Source organism: Eurytemora carolleeae, unplaced genomic scaffold (assembly GCF_000591075.1).
Source record: "Eurytemora carolleeae unplaced genomic scaffold, Eaff_2.0 scaffold1795, whole genome shotgun sequence".
Taxonomy (NCBI): Eukaryota; Metazoa; Arthropoda; class Copepoda; order Calanoida; family Temoridae; genus Eurytemora; species Eurytemora carolleeae.
Window position 1 is genome coordinate 15,213 of NW_019397785.1, and position 22,803 is coordinate 38,015.

The 22,803-nt window shown below is 32.5% G+C and overlaps 1 protein-coding gene across 1 annotated transcript; it reads right to left on the minus strand.

Moving 5' to 3' along the window:
• Positions 1-1,364: 1,364 nt before the first annotated feature.
• LOC111715894 (GATA zinc finger domain-containing protein 10) lies at positions 1,365-7,667 on the minus strand. The gene is made up of 4 exons (XM_023491292.1): positions 7,662-7,667; positions 7,099-7,175; positions 6,366-6,855; positions 1,365-2,421 (listed from the first exon to the last, which is right to left on the minus strand). Exons 1-4 carry the CDS (start codon positions 7,665-7,667, stop codon positions 1,477-1,479), a joined length of 1,518 nt encoding a protein of 505 aa, XP_023347060.1. The 3' UTR covers positions 1,365-1,476.
• Positions 7,668-22,803: the final 15,136 nt, after the last annotated feature.

Sequence of the window (22,803 nt, forward strand, 5' to 3'; positions counted from 1 at the left end):
AAACAAAATGCGACTGAAAATCAATATTTAAGAGATCAAATTGTTGCTAGGAGAGGGGGCCAGGGGCGCGAAGCACTCAAGCCTAGTGTTGAAATAATTCAGAACAGATTGCATTCTTATTCAATATTCATACATTTAGTCTTGAAAAACTTCTTGCTATTTCAAGCATGCTAAAGCACAATGCTTATTCATATTTTTAAACGGGAAAAAATCTTATTTATACTCTCCGTTTGGTTTTAAGGAAGTGGAAGGAGTCTGGAGTACAAAACTTACTACATTGATTCTGATTGTAAGTTCAGCTTAGGTTATAAAATAGTTCTTAAGTTTTGTATTATCACTTTTAAATCTTTGCTCTGTTTGTAATTACACATTCAGTAGCTAATTATAATGCAGGCCTAAAACATACCGATTCAAGCATATGCATTAGACTAAATATACTAATATACTAGCATACAGGCAACCTTAGACCGACTAATTACTAGGCTTTGGCTAAAAGCAACCCATTAATAATTCTGACTTCCGGATCCAACATGACAAATTGTTCAAGATAAACAGTCATTTACAGATTAATTAACACAAAAATTTGACGGAGACATTTGTCAATCAAACTGCAAGACACATTTCAACTATCGCATTGTAAACTAAAGTCAAGTTCATGCGACATTACTGGTACGACTTTCTGATCTCTTAGCTCCTTGAGTTTTAATTTTTACATTCATATAATCGCCTACCACACTCTCCTCTAAACCCTACTATTACAGTACACTGCAGTACACACCGAAAGCTAAATTGAGGGTGATCACTGTAAGTCATCTATCCATGTGTAAATTAAGGTTTGTGATAAATATGAATAAAAAATTAGACTTTTCAATTTCTTTTTTAAAAGTGTAAAAAGAAAAGGTTTATTCAGAAAATTCGAATAATACGGCATGTTCAGGGTTATCTATAAAGGATGAGAATTCAGAGACGACTGTACGGAACTTACATATACTGTTTCCTTACATTTGTGATTCTCAGCAACTGTAAACTTGTCTCTCTCTTTGTCAAATTGTTATATAAGCAATTTTAAAAAAATGTTTAATGTAGTGGACTTAACTTAATCTTGGATCGTGATATCTGAAGAGTTTCTAGTCGTCTTTACAGTCTCATTCTTTGTGGGTAACCCTGTATACGCTGTGACTGTTGTATACAATATGCATATATACCAAGATTATCCAGACATAATCTATTGGATTTTAAATAAGAAAATATATTTTCCACGTTCATTGAGTCGTGAGCTAATGGAGCAGACTAATGGCTCAGCTCACGCTGGATTAGATAGAATTGGCTCAGTGGTTGAGCTAATAACAGTACAATAAACAATGTGCAGTACTTCTACTTTAATCTTTATTATAATTGGTCTTCTATACACATACTTAATGTCCAAACAGGGGGGGGGGGTCGTTGCTTTAAAAATAGTTTACATGATTCTAAAAACTATCTCGGGATTGGTTGAAATCTCTTTGCTAATGATCTTGGATCTGTACTTGAAGCATCGGTATTTTCTTCTCTTGAAACAGGTTCAGAAATACGGGATGGAATGCTGTAGTGACTAAAGTTGGTTTGACTGAAGAGCTGGGATTGGTCAGGACTCTGGTAATGTGATTGGTTATGATTATCAAAGTCTGAATGATAGAGAATATTGTAATTTAATTGGTTAGAAATATTAAAATCAGTTTCCAGACACTGTAAATGAGGTCCTCTGATCTGTGATTGACTTGGAATATGTGATTGGTTTGGAATCCCTAGGTGTGATTTACCTCGACTATGTGGTTGATTTGGAATCCCTAGCTGTGATTGACTTGGAAGCTGAAATTGGTCTGGAATCACTAGTTGTGATTGACTTGAAATATGTGATTGCTGTGCAATCCAAAGCTCCAACTGCCCATTGGGTGGGTGGTAAACTTCACTAGAATTATGATTTTGAGCTTGATGATTCTGAATTTGATGATATTGAAGATAAGGCTGGCTCTGAGGATAAAATTGAGTTTGATGGTTGCCCAGGGTTTGCTGCAAACATGGAGCAGGATTAAGTTGATTCTGGTGGTAGAAATGATTGCTGTGTCTCCATGGTATAGGATTAGGATCAACCTGGTATATATTTTCATTTGTACCCACTCTGTGCATTGATTGATTGATTGAAACAATCAGATCGTATTGAGATGCTGAACCATTATACGCAACATCGTTGTTATTGTTGTTGTTTACAGGGTAATTGCTGTTGGTGTTTAAGGGCAGGGATAGGTTGGATGAGGAAGTAGACACAGTTCTTGTTTCTGATTGGCTGGGGGAGGATTCAGATCTGTGTTCTGATTGACTGTCCGACTTCCTACTCTCCTCTGATTGGCGGACCACAAAACATCCAAATTTTGAATCTTGAACCTGAAAATACTAGATTTAGAGATTATCAAAATTTTCCTTTGAGCACTGACATTGTAAAAAGTATGAGGTGTCAGTGTTGCAAGATGTGCAAAATTATAAATTTTAATTTCAAGTTTCTGAACAGGGTATGAATAGTATAATATGCAATTTTATCAGCATAATAATAGGAATTAAGACTGAGTAATAATGAGCTAAGAAAGAGGAGGGGGGGGACGGGGGAAGGGCGGGCATTGCAGCTTGGGTTTAAAGGGATTGACCGGCAAGGAGATAAAGTTGAGCTGAGTAGTATTACAATAAACTATTTGGATTCAATGAAATCAGTAATACCGTAAGAACCACAAAACTCTGGAATAGTAATACGGTGTTTAGACTCAAGTTATGACTTTAAAAAGCCAAATGAACATTAGGCACATCAATTTCGTCTTTTTATTCCATAGTTTCCTGGTTCCTCTGAATGTTATTACTTTGTATAACTGGTGAGTAATTACAAACGTTTTTCAAATGAAAATTGAAAAACGTTTTTACTCTCTTTCTTTGCAATTTGATAAAGTAAAAACATTTTACTAATTTTATTCTGCAATACTGCGGTCTCAGCTGGACTACCCCTCCTGCGCGGTCACTCCCTTTAAAACGTAAAAACAGAAGTTTATCTTTAAACTATATCCCAATATTACAGTTGTATGGAGGTTTAATTCTTTACGATTTTTAAACAGAATCTCAATGTGATATTGGCGTACACCATTTTGTGTGGGAGAGAAAATCCTTGAAAATTATTTTAACTTGATCCGGCTTTTGCTTATTTAATCAAATAATTCAAGTTTATTTAGATTTTATGCTATTTGCAATGGAAGATATTTAAATCTATAGTTGAACACATTTTCGACTTGTAGTTAATATCATTGAGGTCGAATTAAATTCTACAGGGCGTCCCAATAAACAAGTAAAGTAAAAAGAAATTGATTATTTTAAATTGTCGTTTTTCCTCGGAGAGAATAAACGACAATATCTTCCACATAGTTTCTCAGATCTAGCTTTAAAGGGTACCTTTATGAATCATACATGCCACTCTAAAAAAGAGGATTATATGAAACTACGCCAACAGTCTCTTTAAGGTGCATAAAAAAGTTATCGCTGGGGAAAAATGTTTTTAAAATTCATTTTTTTCTTCCCTTGGCGTTTCTCTTGAAAAAGGAAAAAATAACTTCCTAAAAATATTTACTACAGAGCTTTAAAATAGAGCAAAACGATTTTACAGGGTTACCCAGAATAGTTGAGATATCATTGACATTTTTACATATCTTATTCAGACTTTAAAATCCGTTTCATTTTTTGTGATTAGCCCTGTTTCATTGATTTTGTTAACATAGCATCCTTTGATGCCTTTCATGGATAGATTTTAAATATTGAATCCTTTCATTCCTTTCATGGATAGATTTTAAATATTGAATCCTTTCATTCCTTTCATGAAAAGAATTTAAATATTTAATCCTTTCATTCCTTTCATGGATAGATTTTAAATATTGAATTCCTTTCATGGATAGATTTTTAAATATCCAATCCTTTCATTTCTTTCATGGATAGATTTTAAATATCAAACTCTTTCATTCCTTTCATGGATAGATTTTAAATATCAAACTCTTTCATTCCTTTCATGGATAGATTTTAAATATCCAATCTTTTCATTCCTTTCATGGATATATTTTAAATATGCAATCTTTTCATTCCTTTCATGGATAGATTTTAAATATCGAATTCTTTCATTCCTTTCACGGATATATTTTGAATATCCAATCTTTTCATACCTTTCATGGATAGATTTTAAATATCCAATCCTTTCCTTCCTTTTATGGATAGATTTTAAACATCCAATCCTTTCATTCCTTTCATGGATATATTTTAAATATCCAATCCTTTCATACCTTTTATGAAAAGAATTTAAATATCCAATTCTTTCATTCCTTTCATGGATAGATTTTAAATATCGAATTCTTTCATTCCTTTCATGGATATATTTTAAATATCCAATCCTTTCATTTCTTTCATGGATAGATTTTAAATATCCAATCCTTTCATACCTTTTATGGATAGATTTTAAATATTAAATCCTTTCATTGCTTTCATGGATATATTTTAAATATCCAATCCTTTCATTCCTTTCATGGATAGATTTTAAATATTAAATCCTTTCATTCCTTTCATGTATAGATTTTGAATATCGAATCATTAATTGAATTCATTCAACCCTTTCTAACCGTATGAAAACACACTAACGAGCAACTGTACATTAAGAGGGTGTCAAAAAAACACAATTTTTCATTTTTATAAAATATTAGGGGTAGAATAAATCTTTGATAAGACTTTAAATAACAAAATTTTACTTTTCTTTAAAAAATGCATGCATGTTTTAGACACCCTATATATATTGTTTTAAGATCGACCTTAAAGATATAAGAGATAAAAAAAGTTGTAGTAATCTATCATCATTAATTAAACAGCTTAGACCTATCCTTCCTATCCTTCCTATTCAGGGGTTTAACGCTAATCGATCAGGGTTTTTAAGAGCAGAAAAAAGATTTGAAGGTCCTTTTAAATACTGGATATAAAAGATGCAGCAAATTTCAAAGACGACCTTAAACTTAAATTAAATCTCTGCTTTAACAAATAAACATATAAACTCCTGAGTCTTGTGAAAGTTACAATGTGGTTTACTGTATATCTTGCAACAAACCTAGTTGCCACAATATACAATATATTGGAGAAACAGGAAGGAGATTAGCTGATAGGTTTAGAGAACATATAGGTTATGTAAAAAATGCTAATTTGACACAACCTACTGGAAATCATTTCAAACTTCCAGGACATACACTATCAAATATGAAAGTTACAGTTCTTGAAAAATGTAAAGAAAACAATCCAACATATCGGAAGATCAGAGAATCATATTTTATCAACCAGTTTAACACAACAGCAAAAGGACTAAACAAAAAAAGATGATACAACTTTATGTTGTGGCTTTAGTGTGGTTGTTTTCTGTTTAACTAATTTAGTCTTTGTTGTTGTTCTATAGTTGTTTTTCTTATATGCTAATTGCAATATTTAAAAAAAATAAACATACGTTGCCCCCTCCCCCACAAATTCAAAACTCGGATTTTCGTATCTGTGTCGGTCAACCTATTCTCCTAACCCCCACCCATCCCCCAACCCTTAATTCAATGAACATTTCTTTCAGTTTTGACAATACCACACTTTTCATTTTTTTCATTCCACTTCAAAAAAAACCCTCCTCCCCTAATTTGCTTACTTATTTACAAATATCTAGAAAGTATTTGTTACATTATCTTTATTTTTATTTGTAATAATTTTGGTCATTTTCTGTAGGACTGATGAGGATATGAAATATATCGAAATTAATTTCCAAACCCGAGTTTTTCTACCTGTGAGAGTGAAACCTTTTTTTGCCAGTTTGGACAATTTACATTTAAACTTTAAATGGTTTATTTAGTGAATTGTTAAAGAAAAAAAACAAATTTACAGTTGTAGGAAATCATAATATAAGGATACACACAGTATAAATGCCGTAGAGGTCGTATATTAACTCTCATTCTTTGTGGGTTATCCTGTATTTTTTAAAAGTGACTGTTGACGAAATATGTAAGAGACTCTCCTTTAACTTTAACCCTGTATCTGAGTATAACAATAAGGTCTAAGGATGATATTGTCGATTTAAAAATAAAGTTGGTTTGAAATTTTGTAAAGTTTGTAGGAGGGATTTAAAATAATTTTTAGATAAAATTAACGTATTCTGTTCATAATTTTAAAAAAACTTTCCGTAATTTTGAAATGCTTCCAATATTACACACAAAATATTTAAACAGGTAAAAAACTTGTCTATGATACTTGTTTTAAGTTTCAATTAAAATTGAGAAAATCTCATGAAAAAATACCTTTCTAATATAGCAGAATGAGATGAGAATGAGGGAAAGGATTCCAGAACTTGAAACAATCACAATAATGACGATCTTCTTGCGATCATTAATGTCAGTGGAGTGCTCCACCTTCACCCCTTCCAACCCATCGATCTTCTCATTATGCTCGGCTTCATTTTTAACCTCTTCATTCTCCACTACCTCCCCATCAACTCTTTCTGGCTCCATGAAATTGTCTTTTTCTTCGCTGGAAGATTGATTGATTGATTGACTGTTATTCAATGACAATGCATTCTGCTCTGTGATTGGCTGAACAAAACCGTTCTTCTCTATGATTGGTCGAGCCAAATCTTCCGGCAAACCACGTGGTGACAATTCCTTTTTAGATTGTGAAGCTGCTTCTATGGATTGTGAAGCGAAAGGGAGCAGGTCTGTTTGGATTAAAGGCTTAGAGTTGGATCCAATCGAGAGGCTTGATCTAACTGTTTCCTCACTCAGAAACTTTTCTCTGAAATTATTAATCTTATTATTTTTAACCTTATTTTTTAACAAATTTGATACAAAGCAATGTCAGATTTGAAATTGGTTTTCAAACTATTTACATTTTATCAAATTACTGATTTTTTTATCTGTGCCTTTTCTAACCTGAGTCCTGAAAAGGCTTTAAATTAAGGGATACTTGCCATGGTCGTTTAAAGGTTAAAATTCTAAATTTTAAGATTTTACAAAAGAGATGAATTTTCCAGGTTACCTTGGGTCCCAAAGATCTCTGATCTCTATGTCTCTGAAGGTTACCTTGGGTCCCAAAGATCTCTGATCTCTATGTCTCTGAAGGTTACATATATATATGTTTCTCTAGTCCTGGCATTTTTTTTAGGTGTGGTCTCCCATTTATTTTTGTGCTGTCAATAATAGCGGGGATATTGAAAGCACAAAAATGGCACACTAATGCTAGGGGTATTTTTTAATAATTTTATCAAGAATTTTACTTCTAATTAATTAGGTTTAAGATTGAATGTCGCAAATCATTTTTAAGATCAAAGACGACCTTCAAGTCGTCTTGCTAATCACCCCAGACAAACCAGAGTGAGCAGTATTAGTTTTTTGTTCAAAATCAAACGTGTTTTGATCCATAATTCAACAATCTTTTAACTTACGGATTTGTTTATTCTATTCTGTTTTTCATTAAAAATATAATTGCCGACAAAAAAGTATTTCAGATGAAAGGCTAAAAAATGATTTTTAATGGGTCAAATTGTAATCGAAAGTAACAGCTTTCTGGAATATTGACATTAAGGTTAAATCCACGTGTACTGTCATGTCTTGTTAGACGTAGGGACGTAGTATGTTCTTTAATTTTTATGTACACCACTGTACTGTTATTTACATGCACTTAATTTTACTGTAATTTAAAAATATTTAACTTTACTGTAATTTACAAATACTCAACTGTAAATGTAATTTACATGAATAAAACTTTATTGTGCTCTACCTGTACTCAACTATACTGTAATGTATGTAAAAAATTGTACTGTAATTTACTTGTAATCAACTTTACTGTAATTTAAGTGTACTCAACTGTACTGTAATTTACCTGCACACACGTGTACTGCACCTCCAGGTATTTAGGTGTACCAGGACAACTGTCTCCGAAAACTGTAACAGAAGGGTCGATTGAGCAACTTCGTAGTTCCGAACACCTTAACAAAACTGTCATTATTATCAGTGTTGTCATTTATGCCATAAAATCGATGGTGATCTCATATTGAACGTACTCTTTTACGTTCAAATATTATTATCAGAGATGAAAGTAAAAGTATTATAATTATTATTTTAATCATTATATCTGCAACAGTAATTTTAGGTGTAAGCAAATCAACCTTAATGAGAGCATTCTTGTGTGCTGGGTTACAAACAACTAAAAAGAGAAAAATATAAAGACTGTAATAATAACGATAGTTAAATGCAAAAAAGGTATTATGAGTCTTGACTACAAACTAAAATGTTCTAATCCCTATATTAAGGTGTAAGCTCTTTATATTTAAATCTTAAATTATTCTAACAAACAGAATTCAGAGTAAGAAATATATAAGGTCTCCCACATTGTGTTGCGAAAATATAAGAATTAGAAAATCAAAGCTTGTGGCAAAGACTCAATTCCTTTAAGTAAAAAATATATCTCATTCTATTTGAATAACCTTGCATTAAATCCAAACAAAATGTCTGCGTGTGTGTTAGGATGTTTGTATGTGTTCAAAAAAGGCAAAACAGCTGAACCGAAAGTTTATGGATGGTCAGGGTTTAAAAGTAATCATTCAAAAGTGTTGCTTTGCATTTTCAAAATGAAAACAAACAAAAATCCACGAAATTGTCTTAATTAAAATAAAGTTCACAGGTAAAAACAATATTTTAAAGATATGATTATTAATTATCCTTTCATACGGCCGTTAATAAAATTCCAAATAATTTTATTATCAAAATAATACAAATTTTAAAATAAAATTTTACGATTTATAGTATTTATAATTGTAGAGTGCCATGTTCCATTCACTAAGGTACCCTTTAAAATTTAAACAATGAAAAAGATATCGCTTTTTTTCTGTTTTAAAAAGATATAATTTCTTATAATTTCTCTCTTGCAGAAATATGCAAGTCACATTTTCAGAGAAATAGAAATATCAAATAATCAATTTTAAAAAACTAGAAAACATAGAATGTATAATTCATCCATCATAAGACTATGGATTACAGGGTACCCCTGTGAATCCGACATGCCACTCAAAAATAAAGGCCACTTGAAATTACGACCTAGTCGTAAATTATTTTTTGTCATGATTATAAATATATTTTTGTTGAGACGCCCATTTGATTTTATCAAAACAATGTATGCATGATTATCTTTAATAAGTCTTGCAACCCATGAAGGTGCAAAAAAGGTCAACCTAATCACATTTCTAATTATTGCACATGCCAATTTGAAAAGATTAATTAAGGGCATAGTTCTTCTATTCTTTTTTTCAAGGACTTAATTCATAGATTAATTAATAATAACAGATATAACACTAGATGTCGTCTTTTCAAGATCAAGGGGTTTTTTATTAATAATAACCCTGAGACAGAAGCCCAAATGAGTTACGCGTATGCGGCGTTGAATTTCAATTAATCTATGACTTAATTTATCAATAGTTTTTTTTACTAATTTCATCTTCTTATCTTTAAGATCTTAGTGATGGCTAAATATATGATCGTAAAAAAACAAAAATTTGTTGAGAACGAGTTTTAAACATGGAAGAAACTGATTTTAAATAAACAAAAAACTAGAACTTGGCAAATCGGCATCTGAAACCAATCAACGTTGAAAACAAAGGAAATGTAAACTTGATGGGCCTTTCAGATATGTTGATTTAACCAACTATTAACTGATTATAAAAACTATAAATATCGTCCCTAGCCCTAGCTCGTACAAGGAATTTTGTATGAATCAAAAAGTATCAATAATACTTTAGCTGTACCCTGACCCATTGTTTATAAACTGTTTTATCTAGAATTATGTAAAGCGGAATTTCTGAGAATTAGACAGGGGAAGGACCCAGGAATGTTTTTTGACTGAAGGTTGTATAATGAGCAGAAAATCTTTAATTTCTTGTCACAACAGATTTGTCAAGTTAATTACTGACGTTTCCCTTTGTCCTTCAAAAGATACTGGACAATACCCCCCATCCCCCTTCCCCCTCCCCCCCCCTCCCATACCCCATTTGTCCTATTCTCTAAACAAGCAAATAAGTTTGGGTTAAAATGCTTAAAATCATGTTGAAATTATTCCTTTTAAAATGTGACTGTTGTTGTAGTTATAAGTGGAAAAGTGTTTAATCCTGACAATTTCCACCATTGTTTCTTAATAAGAAAAGCAAAACTCTTTTTACCACTATAGTTTAAGTATAAGTAGATATTTCCAGTTACTGTTAGCGCCGATTAAAGGATTTATATCTCTAATTGGATAATGAGATAGATATAATGTTACCGCTATACAATTTCTATTGGTTCAGAATAAACAAGAAACACATGACTGAACCCCGATTGGATCAGGCGTTAATGGACTTGGCATACAAGTGTATTACACAGAAACCCAACCAGATATAATCGATTTTCAAAGAGAAAATAAGACATACTTCATATATTGTTAATTAGACAAAGCTTTTAGCGGTACCGTTGTGAACTGGTTTCAACTTGAGATGATTTTTATTTAAACTATTTCTTAATTTAAATGATAATTTGTAAAATGTAAAAATTAATCTTTAGTATGTAGATATAAAAATACATGAATCCAAACGTTCATGAATTAAAACCACGTTTTCAATTTTAAAAATGCCAATAAAATGAAATATTCAGTTGAAAAAATGTCTTGAAATCGTAGTTCGTAAAAAAAATATTCAATTTATGAGTTCTTATTGTTTTTCGGGTTTTGTGCAATGTGAATATCTTCTGTTATTTAATAGTTTAAAATCACTTCAAATAATTTGCCATAAACATGCGAATTTTGGACGTTTTAGCTTTTTTTTGAACAGTCCAAGCAGCATGGAAGGAACCCAACCCTAGTCATGATTTATCTGCAAAAAGTGTGTAGAGTGTAGAGTCACACAAAAAGATTGCTCAAGATAAACACTGCGTGACACAGATAAAGTTAAAATATTCATTTTGCATTAAGCTTTCGGTTCGTACTGCACTGACTGAAGAAATAGTAGATTTTAGAGGAGAGTGGGGGGCAGGAGGGGGGTCATGGCATGGCACTTAAAAGAAATCCCTCTTGTTCATTTTTAACAACTATTTAGAATTTTAAAATTAAAACTCATAAAATCACAATTATTTACTTACATGTTTTGTACAAGGTTAACTGTACTGTATGATGTACAATGCGTAGAAATATTGGTTAACCCCTTTGGGTTACAAACAGATATTGAGAATCTTCCATAGTTTGCTCGTACAACAGATATTATCTTCTCCGCTTCACATTCTAGCCGCAGTGTTTCACCACAACTGTACTGCTTGTGTACTTGTTTATCTGTACAGTGTACGGCAGATATTAACACGGAGTAGAAAAGTAGCAGTAACATGATTCACATGGTTTAATTCAGAACATGGAGACGTTCTCACTCCTTAAAGGTTGGTTTACAACTGACGCAAAGTGTGTAAACTTTAAATACCGTTGCGTCGAGTTGGGTCGTACTCGTAGGATTGCCTAGGCGACCCGGTACAAAATATTTAAGGTGGTTCTATAGTTGGTTGGTAGGAAAACCAGGGCTATCAAGTTTAAACTAAATAGATAAAAGTCCTTTAATAGGACTGTAAGCGTAATTTCAAGTGAGCCTTCATGTAAAGATGGCAATGCCTGATTTACAACAGTACCCTTGAAACCTTTATCTGATCAATAATATGGGAGATATTGTTGTTTTTCTAGTTCTAGATTGTAAAATGTTTTATAATCTGTTAATTTCTGTATATTTTCCTGCCGTAGAAATGCGCAAGTCACTTTTGAAGAAAAACCGCAATTGAAAATAATCAGTATTCTAAATTATATACATATTAATATCTAATTCTATACTTGATAAGGCAAAGCTTTTCAGGGGGTACCATTGTGAATCAACATTGCAATCTTTGCAGGGAGGCCGGAGGGTCATAATAAATTTCCCTTACATTCCCTTTAAGTTAAAGAGAGTTAAAAAAAACTAGACCTTTTAAGATTAAACCCCATTTTCTCGTTTGGAGATTTTCACACTTTTAAAAAATCTAAATTCTAAATTTAATTTTTAAGTTTATGTGAGGTTCTAAAAATATTTGGGCACCATCGGTTCAGCCTTTTGGCGTTTATTTGTAATATATAAATAGATATATATATACACACATATATATACATGATCTGTATTTTAAACTTGGATCATGATAATGCATTTCTAGGAATAATTAGTTTGGTATAATTATCATCTGATGATCTCGGCACAGTCATCATTATTCCAACTTTTTCCTTAGCATAATTCAACATTGTAATTGAAGGGGCTGAAACCAAACCACTAGTTATCTTAAAGGGACTGAAACCTATCTTCTAGATATTATAGTTATCTTAAAGAGGCTGAAACCTAACCAGTAGTTATCTTAAAGGGGCTGAAACCAAACAACTAGTTATCCTAAAGGGACTCAAACCTAACCTCTAGTTATCTTAAAGGGACTGAAACCTGACCTTTAGTTATCTTAAGGGACTGAAACCTAATCTCAAGTTATCTTAAAGGGACTGAAACCTGACCACTATATATCTTAAAGGCACTGAAACCTAACCACTAGTTATCTTAAAGGGACTGAAACCTAACCTCTTGTTATCTTAAAGGGACTGAAACCCAACCACTGTTATCTTAATAGGACTAAAACCTAACATTTAGTTATCTTAAAGGGACTGAAACCTAACCTCTAGTTATCTTGAAGGGACTGAAACCTAACCACTAGTTATCTTAAAGGGACTGAAACCTTACATTTAGTTATCTTAAAGGGACTGAAACCTAACCTCTAGTTATCTTAAAGGGACTGAAACCTAACCACTAGTTATCTTAAAGGGACTGAAACCTGACATTTAGTTATCTTAAAGGGTCTGAAACCTGAAATTTAGTTATCTTAAAAAGACTGAAATCTATCCTCTAGTTATATTAAAGGGACTGAAAACTGACATTTAGTTATATTAAAGGGACTGAAACCTAACCTCTAGTTATCTTAAAGGGACTGAAACCTAACCTCTAGTTATCTTAAAAGGATTGAAACCTAACCATCTAGTCAACTTTAAAGAAAACCTTAAAATTTAAAATTATAACATTTATATTATAATTGGAGGGTACCTAAAGTTTCTTCTGGCATGGTAGAAAATATGTAACTGTAAAAATGCTTTCCAGATTTTGTTTATTTTAAGTTATGGTTTGAGTTTCTAATTTTCAATTAGAACCCGTAAAAACATATTATGTTAAGCTGTTATAAATTTAAAACCATAAAAAACTTTTGAAAATAAATGGCGGAACCATTCTGAACCCAAGAAAGAATACGTCTGTCTACTTCCTAGGGTTTCCATTATTCCGGAAAATATTCGATTTTGGAAAACTTTAAGGGGAGGTGTTTCCACGCAGGGAGGTGTCCCCAAGGATGAGACCGGTTCAACTTCTTTTAAAAACTTTAAAACATTTTCATTTTCAGGAAATGCCATCTATAATTTTATTAATTCTGTAATTAAAATGCCTTTATATTCACAAATATTTTACTATATAGTAATAACCAGAAAACTCTGGAATAGGAAGACGACTTTTAAACTGAAATTATGACTTTAGATAGTCCAATGAGCACGGGAAACAGAAATTGTACAGTGTAAACAGATCCATTTCACTTGATTTGTGATTTTATAAGTGTCTAGTAAAATTATTTGCTTTACTTGCGTATTTCTATAAAGTCGTCTTACTATTTGAAGTTTTCTGGTTATGACTGTAGTTCATCATGACTTTTTCTCTATCACTTTCCCCTTAATATTTTTTGACAAATTAGTTTTTTATTTTTCAAGAGGCTCATCGGATAGGCTAGCCCCTCCGGCCCTCCCTCCCTCCTCCGTATTTGATCCGAATAGGATAAAATGAACCATATGAATAAGAATTTATAAAAACAAGGCTTTATATTGGTGAATTTGAAAAAAATAATAAATTTTGAGAATGTTTCGGGCAGAAATTTTTCAACTCCGATCAGTTTTAAACCTTCCCTTGGGCCATATGAGATGCTTCACAAATTTTGGGCTCGGATCGGTTGAGCTGTTTTAACGTTTATTATTTAGTATATAAATAGTGTGAGAACCAGAAAACTCTGGAATAGGAGGACGACTTTTAGACTAAAGTTATGACTTTAAATAGTTCAATGAACTTGAGATACGGCTATTGTGAAGTGTATACTGTATACAGACAAATGTAATTTAAAAAGTGATTGTATAAGTTACTATTTAAACTATTTGCTTTGTAACAACATCAAATAGACTGCTATATATGTCGTCTTCATATTCCACAGTTTTCTGTAGATTAAATTACTTTAAGACAAGACAGCCAGAATTTATATTTTAGGATAATTCCCAGTATAGTAAATTTCAGTTAAATCAGGCACACATTCTATTATCATCTAGATAATATTACTGACAGGTTTATCTTTTACATAAGTTTTAAATGTTTTTAACGTTTTCCGGAACATTTCACGGAAAATTCCGGAACGATTTTCCGTAAACCGTAATTTTCCGGAACAATATTCCAGAATGTTTTGCAATTACGAAACAGGGTTCCGGAAATTTCCGATTTATGGATACAAAGTTGTTCCGGAATTGATTCTGAATTCCGGAATTACGGAACCTTTTCTCTAATGGAAATGGAAAAAATTTAAACTTTAACCCGGAATTCCGGTGGAAACCCTACCTCCTAGATGCTTTACAGAGCTGGGTGCGACCCATGCTGAAGAAACTTTAAGTTATGAATTCATATCTGAGTGGTGGATAATTTAAAAATTGAAATAAGCACAGGAACAGGGGAAAAAATACCATAGGGAAGGTATAGGGAAGGTATAGGGAAGGTATAGGGAAGGTATAGGGAAGGTATAGGGAAGGTATAGGGAAGGTATAGGGAAGGTATAGGGAAGGTATAGGGAAGGTATAGGGAAGGTAAAAGGAAGGTATAGGGAATGTATAAGCAAGGTATCTCCCTATTTCTACTATATTAGATTTAATCTACGAAACCATACTGGCCACCATTCTAAGTGCTTAACCGTAATCAAGTTATTGTGTACTCCATAATCTTTATTGAGTAGATAAGTCCAGATTTAAATCTCAAGAGGTTTCTCAGAATCTGCTCAGATACAACTACTCGTAAATCCATTTATCAAAGGGCCAGGGATCATGTAAAATTTATTTCCTGTTTACATACGCCCTTGCCGATTAAGCCTTCAGTCCTAGTATAAGACTCTTTAACCCCCCCCCCTCTCTCTCCTGTCATTTTTCAACGATTCAATTCTAATAAGATATAAACCATTAATTGATTTAATTAATTCAACTGAACTATTGATTAATATTATCAATTAAAGTAAGTACTGAAGCATTGATCAACCTAAGCAATTCAAATGAAGCTGAACCATTGATCAACACAATCAATTCAAATAAAGCTGAAGCATTGATTAGCATAATCAATTTAAATGAAGCTGAACCATTGATCAACCTAATAAGTTCAAATAAAGCTGAAGTATTGATTAACATAATCAATTCAAATAAAGCTGAAGTATTGATTAACATAATCAATTCAAATGAAGCTGAACCATTGATCAACCTAATCAATTCAAATAAATATTATCAAGTATTAGAATTAAGCAATTTTTAAGTTATAAAAACGAAGATATACAGGGAAACCCACAAAGAATGACACTGTGAAGACGACCTGAAACTAATAAAGTATGATGATTCCAAGGGTAAATTAAGTCTTCTGCCTTATATATAATCTTTGAAGGGTTTATTTAATGATTGGGCAAAGAAAGAAACAAGCTTGCATTTGCAAGTCGAAATTATAAAGACACAGACAGTAAACTTCAGAAGAATCGTCTCAGAAGTCTCATCCTGGGTGTATTCCACATTTACCAGAGGTAATCCAGGAGATAATAATCCCAAGGGTTAGAATAATGATCCTAGGGTGTGAAGTAATGATCCTAGGGTGTGGAGTAACAATCCAGGGTTTGGAGTAATGATCGTAGAGTTTTGAGTAAAGATCCTAGGGTGTGAAGTAATGATCCTAGGGTGTGGAGTAACGATCCGGGGTTTGGAGTGATGATCGTAGGGTTTGGAGTAAAGATCATAGGGTTTGGAGAAATGATCCTAGATTTTGGAGTAATGATCCCAGGGTTTGGAGTAATTATTACAGGGTTAGGAGTAATGATCCTAGGGTGTGGAGTAATGATCCTAGGGTTTAGAATAATGATCGTTGGGTTTGGAGTAATGATCCTAGAGTATGGAGATTAGAACCTAGGGTTTGGAGTAATGACCCTAGGGTTTTGAGTAATGATCCTAGGGTTTTGAGTAAAGATCCTAGGGTTTGGAGTAAAGATCCTAGGGTGTGGAGTAAAGATACTAGGGTTTGGAGTAATGATTCCAGGGTTTGAAGTAAAGATCCTAGGGTTTGGAGTAATGATCCCAGGGATTGGAGTAAAGATCCCAGGGTTTGGAGTAATGATCCTAGGGTTTGGAGTAAAGATCCTAGGGTGTGGAGTAAAGATCCTAGGGTGTGGAGTAATGATCCCAGGTATGCAGTTCATCGCATGTTCATTAACAATCAAATTTTTTAAAAGCCCATTAATTCAAAATTCCGAATTATAAATTGCGTAAAGTCCNAAATAACTTTCCTTGCATTATAACCCTGGTATAATCCATACTCCTTGGTTTCATTCCAGCAGATGTAATGTTTGGTGTTCTGTATTTAAACTTAAAGTGACTGAAGACGTAATCTTTGTTTTAACTTAAAAGTCATTTAGAAAGAGAACCCACAAAAGAAAATAATCAAATTTTCAGCCAAAAAATAAGAATATTGCATCCTTAATCAATGACCAGACAAAGGTTTAAATGATATCCGTTGAGAATCGGACGGAAATGGAGGGTTAAATGAAATTATGTTTACTATCCAAAGAGAATAGAATATATATAAGAGGGGAATTTACTAGAAAAAAGTGTAAAACGGCCATTTTGTTGTACTGTTTCCATACTGCAGGTGTACTTCACATATTTATGCTATATAACCTTGGGCCCTGGAATATCATTTTTTAGAAAATCTAAAATTATTGTTAAAAGAAAACCAAATTATGAAATAGGCTGGTTTCATAATTGACCAATGATCATTTCACATAGACTCTATGCCTTTCACGATGATTTTCCGTTATAACTATAAATCAAATGATGTTTTTATTCACCTAATTCATTATAAAGTTTATTTAACAGCATTAAAAAATTCGAAATTGAAATGATTAGTGTAGGGAACATAGTGTATTAATGTACTCTACTGCATATAATTTGTGAACATTTATATGATTTGTACACTTTGAACTCCCTTTCAGGCTGAAAGGGACTGAAAAAGTCATAACGAGAGAATCTCTAAATTCCCCTCTAATATATATTCTATTCTCTATGTTACTATCCCTTTATTTTAACCATTTTGTAAGTTTAACACACTTGTAAAAATTAAATTCTCCTAAACATAGGTTTAATGTGGAACTAAAATACAGACAGGGGGACAAAATAGACAAATCTTTACGACATTTTTCTTTATTGACATTTGAAGTTAAAAAATGATACGCAAATTGAAAAGAAAAAAATTAATAAAACCTTTTCGCATTAGATATCGAAGACATTATTACTGCTTAGACTTAAAAGCCTAAGCGTAAAAAATCCCAATATTAAATTTTTATAACGTTTTTTTCTCACAAATTTATTGATTTGGAAAAATGATGAAAACTTTCGATTGCCTTCGATTTCTGAGGTCGTTATAAATAGCCAATTGCGTTGCATGTAAGATCAGAGGATATTAATTCCAATTTTCAAATGTTTTTGTTTCACCCTGTGATCTGAATGAAGTGTATCTAACCTAATTTCAAATATCCGAAATCTGCAGTATTTGATGTGAAAGGATTTAAAACATTTAGAATCTTTTAATTTGCCGTCACAATAAAACTGATAATAATTTCAATGCACTAAATTTGTTATTTAAATGTAATAACTGCCGGAAGACTCAAATGCTGTGGCATGGACGACCTTACGGTTGTGGCTCATGGCTGCCGGAAGACAAAAAAAGCTAATATATGGCACTGCAGGGAAAAATGGTGTGGCTCAAGGCCGCCTGCTTTCCCCCGCTCACATAACTGTTGTTTAACAAATGATAAACCTAACAGTAAAATTAGTATTTTTTTCTGAATTNAACGATCGTTTTTTTCCGAAAACGAAACGATCGTTTCTGAAAACGAAACAAAAAACGATCGTTTAACGATCGTTTTCAAAAACGATTAACAACCCTATGTACAAGTATTAAATAATAATGTGAACAGTTGAAAATAAAATTGAAAACACGAATTAAAAATAGAATTTGAAAAATAATTATCTTTTTTTTTGATAAATAAGATGTTAATTCCGATCTTTCTTTGATTGTTCATGTCTGTCTATCTTTCTGTTTGTTAGAATGTTCATGTCTGACTATCCTTCTGAATGCTAGAATTTCCATGTCTGTCTATCTCTCTGTCTGTTAGGGTGTCCATGTCTGTCTGTTAAATTGTTTGTCTGTCTTTCTTTTTGTATGTTAAATTATCTGTGTCTGTCTATATTGTCTGTTAAATTATCCATGCATGTCTATATTTCTGTCTGCTAATTGTCTATGTATGCTTATATTTCTGTCTTTTAAATTTCCTTTGTATGTCTATATTTAATGTGTGTTAAATTGTTAATGTATTTTAATATTTCTGTCTGTTTATATTTAGGTCTGTTCATCTTTATGTCTGTTAAATTGTCTATGTATGACTATATTTCTGTCTTTTAGGTTGTCCATGTCTGTAAGATTGTCCATGTCTGTCTACCCCTGGAGTTTAAGTTCACGAATTTAGAATAAATCTAATCTGTAGAAGATATAATCTAGTTCTACTGTGCTTGACTGCCTGACTATTTAGTCCTGGGCATATATTTTTCTACTGTTTTACCAAAATATTTTAAACTAGGCTTTCAGGGAGCTTCTATGCATTTAGGGCACTTCGTGCCTCTCTTCTAGCAACATGTTTAGCTTTAAAAGCGGCCATTTTTTCTTCGTGTAGAACTCAAAATTTTGCGGATTTTTATTCATTGTCAAAACCCCCATATATATTTATATTCATTTGTTTTTCGCTAGTTTCAAATTTGCATGGATCCAGCCGTGATCCCAGTTATAAATACAATTTGGATCACATCAAATTTGATCCCCGGACCGAGCCGCCAGTCCAGTTTCAAGTTGACACCAGCGAATCAAATTTAAAACAAGCGCACGCCCAAAACTGGTTCAAAACCGGTTTGAAATTTTGATGCGGACTTTTAGACTTTTAGCTCAAGACTTGAAGACAGATTATTGATTTTACAAAAGAAACAGGTATGTTCAAATGTCAGTATAGTTATATGATAGGCAGTGGCGTACATAGGGGGGGGGCAGTAGTCCTCTTGCCCCCCCCTGGGAGTTCCAGGGGGGGCCCCTGCCCCCCCCTGGAAAATACAAAATTAAAAGAAAACAAATTTAAAAAGTAAAACCTGACAATGATAAAGACTAAGGATTTGTCTAAATTCACTGTTAACACAAACTTTTAAGATACTTCAAACTAAAACTTTTGCAAAAACAAGACCTCGACATATTAGATCCTTATAACATGATGGAAGATGTAATAAAGGTATTCTATTTTCTATTTTTCTATTTTTTCTTACAGTCAATTTATAAAGGAATTGAGTCTTTGGCACAAACTCAAATATATACCTTTGGAATCTGATGTAAACCTTTGATATTTCATATTCAGAATATTTGATCTAACAGAATTCATAGTTTGAAATATCTAAGGTCTACAACCATAGATAAAGATAGATTGCCCATAAGACGACATTTTTCATCTTGAAAGATATAAATGTACAGAGATGTTTTAAAGATATTCCTATTATATAGATATATATAGATATTAACTAGGAATATCTATGAAAAATNTCTTCCAGCTCTCCGATCGTTTGCTTAGCAAGATTATTCTTTTTCAAAACCAGTGATTGTGATTGTAGACTAAATTTTTTTATCAATAAAAGTTTGATGTCATTATGCACAAAGTTTTTAAATCTAGGTTTATAGACGGTTTTTATCATTTATGAAACTTTGCCACTTTGACTGATTTTTAAGCCGTATATCTTTACAACCTAATAGTCTTTGATATTTAAAACGACATGAATTTGAGTTTTTGGCAAAAACTCTATGGAGAGAGCAAAATTTTTTATCAAATAGGTTTCTCATTTTTGAAAAAATCAACCTGACACTTCTTGACTTTTAGAAAAGAGCCATTTTTTACAGAGCCGGAGTTGTCAAGGAAAAATCAAAAATACCTCAGAACTTAAAAATAATTGAGCTATGACTCTTAAATGTTCTACCTCAACCCCCCCCCCCCCCATAATTTGATATTCTCAAAATAAAATTCACTCCTGAGTGGTTTAATAATAAAAACACCAAACCACCCCACTTATCATTGAAGTACACTTTGACCCCAAGAAGTATAAGTTCACGGACTGTAAAATTCTTGGTGATTTTGCGTACATAAGCTATCTATGTTTATTTATTGATCTATGTCTACAACATTTGGTTCCAAAGATATAGTGATTAGAAAATCAGAGTTTGTGGGAAAGACTCAATTTTTTTATTTTCATAAAGAGATAATAAGCGTTATTTCAAGTTCCAATTTATGCAATGATGACATAACATTGAATGAAGGAAAGAGAAGTTTTAGCCTTCTAAAGAGAATAATACTTCGTTACACAACTATGACGGAGAGCAGACCTAACGATCTTGCACTTATGGCTCACTACTGAGAAAATCATTGAAATGTTTGTGTAAGCAAATCCAAGAAAATTGAAGCTTAAAAAAGAGTTGGTGAATATGTAGATGGAGTAAAATTCTATCTACAAATATCAGAAGAAATTTCGTTTATCAGTGAAAATATGATTTTTAATGAAGCTGTGATTATTGATTTAGTTAGCTGTGATGGAGTTAAGTGATAAATTTATAAATTTATAAAGTTAAAAAGTTAAAGTTAGTTTTTCAAGCAAAGGAATAAATTTTAGAATAAATAAGGTTGTTCACCCCAAAAAATTGGGCTTTTTTGGGGATTTTTTCCCCCCCCCCCCCTGGCTAAAATCCTGTGTACGCGCCTGGCTATGGAGTTCCGCGCAGGCAGTGTTGAATTACAAGACAGAGAGAGAGATCATGCGCGTAACTCCTTTGGGTCTCTGCCTCAGGGTTATTGTGAACGTAAAACCCCGTAAATTTTGAAAAGACGACATATGGTGTTCTATCTGTATTGTCATTCATGTATACATCTATCCATCTACCCATCTTTCCTTCTATCAATCTATTAATTTTTCTATCCAACTCTTCGTCATTTCTATCTTTCCATCTATCTATCTTTTCACCTATCCAACTACTTCCACCCTTTAACCTAAAGTTATTTGTTTAAGATAATGCACAAATATATATATGGATCCACGAACTATTATCTATCTATCTATTGCATTTATCTCTTATTTATCTGTATATATCTAGTATCTGTCTATCAATTGTATTCATCTATTATTTATCTATATATATCTAGAATCTGTCTATCTGTTGGCCCCTGTATTCCTGTATAGTGTGCCAGTAAGTAATGAAGTGTAACTAACTAACTAAAACTACCAACCAACCAGCCAACCAACCAACCAACCAACCAACCAACCAACCAACGAACTTACTAACTAACTTACTAACTAACTAACTAACTAACTAACTAACTAACTAACTAACTAACCAACCAACCAACTAACTAACTAATAAACCTACCAACTAACCTTCAAGTCGTCCCTCACCTGTCATGTTTCTTGGGACACCCAGTACATGATATATTAATGCAGCAAGTGCTATCACTGAAACCATGCTCCTATTCTAAGCCAAACCCATAACGCTTATTTACGTTAGGAAGGGGCAGGGGTAAAAATATGTATTTTTGGGTTAAAAATATTAACTTTGTGATCCTCGAGTTTGGTTTCTAATTCGAGCATTTTCTTTCTTGTAAACAATAACAATAGATAAATGAATATATCGTAGTTTTCTTAATGCAAGAATTGATTCGCTTCTGTTTTAAGTGTGTCTGTCTAATTGAGAAAGCACTCTCAAAGATAGAAGATTGAATGAGAGACATGAAATTATGCATAAATGTCGACATAAAAACAAGATTCTCAAATTAAATGTTGAGTGCAATTAGGACTTTTTTAAAATACCAAGATCGACTTTATTGAATACTAGTTTGGGGACCCAGCTTTCTCTGGAGTCAGTCAACTAAACTTAGAATTTTTTAAACCACGCTGAGAACATTCACGTAGTACGTCCGAGTTCCCTAATCAATATTTTGGACAAATTAGTCAAGTGGTTCCTGAGTTATTATCTGACCCCAAAAAAAATAACAGAGTTACTTTATCAAACGCGTATGGGGGGGGGGAGAACCCCAGGCCCCCTGATCATAAGCCTAATATATTAATCTTCCATTTGTATTCGTTTTCTAGTAACAATAAACATTTTGTCCATTTTAAGTTATTATTTCAAAAGTAATTAATGTGAAACTCTTGTTTTTTATTAATCCCGATCTTCTAAGGGGG

Coding starts and splice junctions, on each gene's coding strand:
- LOC111715894 (XM_023491292.1), bottom strand. Junction 6,856..7,098: donor AGAGATCTTTGGGACCCAAG/GTAACCTGGAAA, acceptor TAATAATTTCAG/AGAAAAGTTTCTGAGTGAGG. Junction 2,422..6,365: donor CATTCTGCTATATTAGAAAG/GTATTTTTTCAT, acceptor TAGTATTTTCAG/GTTCAAGATTCAAAATTTGG.